Source organism: Chanos chanos, chromosome 1, assembly GCF_902362185.1.
Source record: "Chanos chanos chromosome 1, fChaCha1.1, whole genome shotgun sequence".
NCBI classification, from domain to species: Eukaryota; Metazoa; Chordata; class Actinopteri; order Gonorynchiformes; family Chanidae; genus Chanos; species Chanos chanos.
In genome coordinates this window covers 32,389,711-32,394,710 of record NC_044495.1, presented here as the reverse complement: position 1 = coordinate 32,394,710, position 5,000 = coordinate 32,389,711, and the positions used below count along the sequence as shown (strand labels likewise).

The 5,000-nt window shown below is 39.6% G+C and overlaps 1 protein-coding gene across 1 annotated transcript in view; it reads left to right on the top strand.

Moving 5' to 3' along the window:
- Positions 1–4,709, top strand: part of slc7a11 (solute carrier family 7 member 11) — a 9,770-nt gene extending 5,061 nt beyond the window's left edge. Inside the window, exons 7-12 of the mRNA XM_030782668.1 lie at positions 19–142; positions 1,095–1,198; positions 2,708–2,804; positions 3,022–3,171; positions 3,597–3,774; positions 4,654–4,709. Of these exons, the coding sequence (XP_030638528.1) occupies positions 19–142; positions 1,095–1,198; positions 2,708–2,804; positions 3,022–3,171; positions 3,597–3,774; positions 4,654–4,709 (709 nt within the window). The remainder of the gene's footprint in view (positions 1–18; positions 143–1,094; positions 1,199–2,707; positions 2,805–3,021; positions 3,172–3,596; positions 3,775–4,653) is intronic.
- Positions 4,710–5,000: the final 291 nt, after the last annotated feature.

Here is a 5,000-nt window from a genome sequence, read left to right as displayed (position 1 = left end):
TACATTGTTGTTTTCTAGGACGGTACCACTGGCAATCTGCATCTCCATGGTGATTGTGATGCTCTGTTACATATTGGCCAATGTGGCATACTTTGCAGTGATGTCTGCTGAGGAACTGTTAGCCTCAGATGCGGTTGCCGTGGTGAGTCATCCGGTGCACCTGATCTTTTGAAAATGTATTTGTTGTTGAAGTGTCAGTTATGCAGAGCTGAGGCTCATGGTCTTCAGTAAAAGTTCATATGTAAATGTTGTCTTCAGCTTTTTGGTCATTGACCATTGGTATTTCATACCATAGACTGACAGCACTGTTCAGCAGTGATGTTGTGGTGGGTTAAAGGTTTGAATCTTTATCATGCCTGAAATGTAATGGCAATTTTCACGCTATTCTCTTTATGTCTTTATCAAAATCTTACTTATTTGACCTAAATGTAGGCTGAGATATTTCTCTCCCTGTCCTGCAACTATTAATCATACCATCTTGTTCTGTGCTGACCTGATAACACAGCAAATGTTCAAAAAACATTTACCTAGTTAGACTTTGTATACATATGAATTTGTGTGTTTGTGTGTGTGTGTGTGTGTGTGTGTGTGAGAGAGAGAGAGAGAGAGAGGGAGAACTGAAAGAGAATACAATTTCTCAGCACTCTCAACGTGCACTCCAGAGAAGAGAAAATGAGTGTTTCCAGTTGACACCTTCCTCCCCAGTAAAGTAAATGTAATTTGTTTTAATGTGTGTGTCTGTGTGCTGCAGTAATCATATAGCTCTCACTCTGTCTGACAGCACCTGAATGAGTGTGTGTAGATCTCCTGCTAAGCCCTGTGATGCTCTAAAAGGTTTTTCATTTCATTACAGATGCTGTAATGCCTTCATTTATGCCTTCTTTTTCTCTGACAGTCACTCCACATGCTCTCTCTTATGGAAAATAGAAAGGCCTTTTAGTCTCCTGATTATTCATAAACAATAACAACAACATCTACCAGATAAAAAGATGGATAATATCTTTTTATTTGAGTTGATAAAGTGGATTTTCATCTCTCTCCCCCCCCCCCCCCCCCCCCCCCCCCCCCGCCCTCCCACTCTCTCTCTTGCACAGACATTTGCAGAGAAGTTGCTGGGGAATTTCTCTGTAGCGGTTCCTGTTTTTGTGGCCCTGTCATGCCTTGGTTCCATGAATGGATGTCTCTTTGCCTTTTCAAGGTATACAACACCTGTAGAAAAGGGTGATTTATGAATTTTAGCAGCAGACACGACAGATTGTAGAGGCATTTTCTTTTTTAAAGAATTATTCTTCCTTCTGTCAAGAGATTTTGATAAACTCAGTAATCTTTACTGGACTCAAACTGTCTGAGGGTAAGGCTGACTTTTTCTCTTTCTCGCTTTGTTTAAATATTTTTGATCTGGGTGATAATGACATCTCTATGCATTCATTCACTAACAAGCAAGTGCTTTAGGTTTGACAGAGTGTAGAGGATCTACACAGTCAGACCAATTACATCCAAAGCTTCTGAAAGTAGCAACACCCTTAATGGTCACATTTTAACTTAAGTTTGATGATGTCCTTAAAATAAGTGAGATGATACACGTGTTCTTACTTTAAAAATGTGGTGACCCCAACGACCTTCTCAACTATTGCCTGATTTCAAAATTTCATACTAAGACCCTTTTCAACTTTGTGCCTTTTTGAAATAAGTATTGCATCTTAAATGACCAGCAATCTGCCTTTACGACTGCTCATGGCACAGTTTCTGCTGCTGATATTGTAAATAGTTTTAGTATAAAGATGCCCCATTCAGCACTGTATATTGTCCTTATCTAAAGCTTTCCACACTGTGGATTGCTCTCTGTTCTTATAAGGACTGCCTTCCATGGGTTCACATCATCAACCTATGACTGCTTCCAGAATTACTTACAAAATTGACCTCAAAGTCTTGTAGCTAATAGTTTTACAGTTCCAGCTTGGATAAAACACTAAAGGGGGTACCCCAAAGTTCAGTATTACTATCTAAATTAATGTTGGATCCTCCCTAAAGCAAATCTATGCCCATATGCTGGTGACTATTGTTTATGTGATCTGTATACTAAAATTATGCAGGCTGAAAGTTCATTCATCCAATATTGGATTTTCTCTCTAAAAAGGACTTTTCTTCAGGAACTCCAACGTGATCTTACATCTCATCTTATTTCTGTTTTTCTTAACATATTTGTTCATTCTTATCTTCAAATTATGACAACCCCAAAAATCCCACACGTTTCATCCTTCTCTTATTTGCGTAGTTCAAGAATTTAATTGGGGGTCTGTCCTGTGCATGTTTGAACTGATCAGATTGATTTGTGTGAAATGTAAAATTTCGTGTTGTTTGCTTCTTCTTAAATTCAGAGCTGCCCTGAAAAAAAGGCCTTGGTCTCAGTAGTATGTCAGCATATAAAAAAAAAGGTTAAGAAAGAATGAAAGGAAGAGAGAGAAAGAAAAAGAGAATGACATTGCATTATAAGCGATGGTATGTTTCATGAGATGAAGGTCAGCTCATACAACAAATTCTTTCTGTCTCTTTTCCTTTGTTCCACTGTATTTCTATGTTTTCACATGTTTCTTTTCCACCTACAATGTCTGTTAAATCCCTCTTTGCGTTCTGCTACAATACTCTACATTCTGTATTCACTTGCTGTGTATGTGTGCGGTGAGCGTTTTTGTCTTATCTGTTCTAGAATGTTTTTTGTGGCATCTCGTGAAGGTCACCTTCCCGAGGTCCTCTCCATGATTCACATTCGTAGACACACACCATTACCTGCTGTTATTGTACTGGTGAGCGCAAAACAAACACACACACGCGCACGCACGCACGCACACACACACGCACACATACATGAAGCTGGATGTGTTCAGTTTTACAATATTGCTCATTTGCAATGATTTGCCCATCTCTTTCTTTCATGGCCTGTACGAATCTTGCTGTACCTGTATATACACAAACAGAAACTGTACTGCTAAACGTTCATATGGACATGTCTCTTGTCTGCAGTATCCCATCACACTGTTTATCCTGTTTGTGGGGGATATCTACAGTTTGCTTAACTTCATGAGTTTTCTGCGCTGGCTGTTCATTGGTGTTGCTGTGGTTGGCCTTATATACCTGCGATACACCCGTCCTGACATGCCACGGCCTTTTAAGGTAAACAAACTTTGACTTTAACTCACGTGTCAGATACCATGTGCCACTATGTAAATGAACATACAGCTCTACAAGCCCAACAAACCCTATGTCCCACAACAGTACACATGGGCTGGCTTGACAATTATTTGAAAGAAAGTTAACACTCTCAGTTACACACCCACATCAATGAAAATTGGTCGTACAGACTTTAAGGTAAACCAGTATATCTCTGGTGTGCTGAAGGTCCTCACAGTTACTGCTCCAAATTCCCAACATGCTTTTCACCTTTGAGGTAAACAACATGGCAGCGTGACACATGTTCATCTCTCGTCTCTTCTCACAAGTCTCCACATATGTTTCGCCTAGAGGTGAACAACACGTACTACATTGCTAACGCAAAGAGACGAATGATGACTAAGCACAATTTCCCTCCTCTACTTTAGGTCCCACTCTTCATCCCTGCGCTGTTCTCCTTCACCTCTTTCTTCATGGTCTTCCTCTCTCTGTACTCTGACCCAGTAAACACAGGCATCGGCTTTGCCATCTCACTCACAGGGATCCCGGCTTACTACATATTCATCGTCTTCAACAGGAGGCCCAAATGGCTGCAGAGTCTCTTAGGTCAGTGGATCTCTCTAAGAAAAACTTGTCTAAAACCCCCAAAACAGACTGTTCTTTACCTCTAAATGAAATATAGTCAGTTTAAATAGATTGCAGCCTTGATTCGAGTTAAATTGAAAGAATAATAATAATAATTGTTCGTGAGAAAATGATGGATTGTATCAATGTCCTTGAGGAGATTTGTCAGATTTATATTCAAATTCTCACTGAGAACAACTGAGTGAAAATCCAATAATAAAAAACAGTTTGGAACCATTTACAGGTTCAAAAATAGATACATAGAAAACAACACAATAACTTTGAAAATCCATCTTTATGTTCTCAAAATGGCCAAACTGTTACGAGCACTAAGGTTTAAATTTGATAAAACTGGTAGTTCCATGTGTTAATGTCATGTAAGGGATAATCGGTACAGTGGAGAAGACCTGCCATTGCCCCAGCTGCCTAAGGAGACTTGTTTTGTGAGAATGACTCACTCACTGGGCATTGTTACGCTTATTCCACGGCTACTTACCAAATAAATGAACAATTTTCCACTACACATGATTTAAATGGATTTCATTAAGGATTGTTCAACAATCCTAGCTTCGATAAAAAAATATAGCTCCAGTCTCTGGGACTAAGTAACCAAACTGATTATCTTAACAACTCGCGAGCGTTAAAAATAACATATTTATTATAGATCGTCATGTTGTGAAACAGCAGCCAGTAATAATAAGCCATTATCATACAAAAAATCACCTTCCAGTGAGCCCTCAAACTGAAGTATTCAGCAATGCCATGGAAGAAACGTCTATGTTATAAGATGTCATGTGATACCATAACAGCATTCTATAGCTCCTGTATAACTGTCATACTGTGTTTCTCCTGTCGTTGCAGATTCTATGAACAGGTCACTGCAGATCATTATGGAAGTGATCCCGGCAGAACAATGATACTTCTCTGTCGCATACTCACCCTTCATTTATTTATTTCTCTCTTTCGTTTTCTCTCTCTCTCTCTCTGTGCTTTATTATATAAATCATTTCACCTGTCTACAACAAAGAGAGAGAGAGAGAGAGAGAGAGAGAAGAGAGGGAGAGAGAGAGAGAGAGAGAGAGAGAGAGAGAGAGAAGAGAGGGAGAGAGAGAGAGAGAGAGATAGAGAGAGAGAGAGATGAGAGGGAGAGAGAGAGAGAGAGAGAGAGAGAGAGAGAGAGAGAGAAGAGAGAGAGAGAGAGAGAGAGA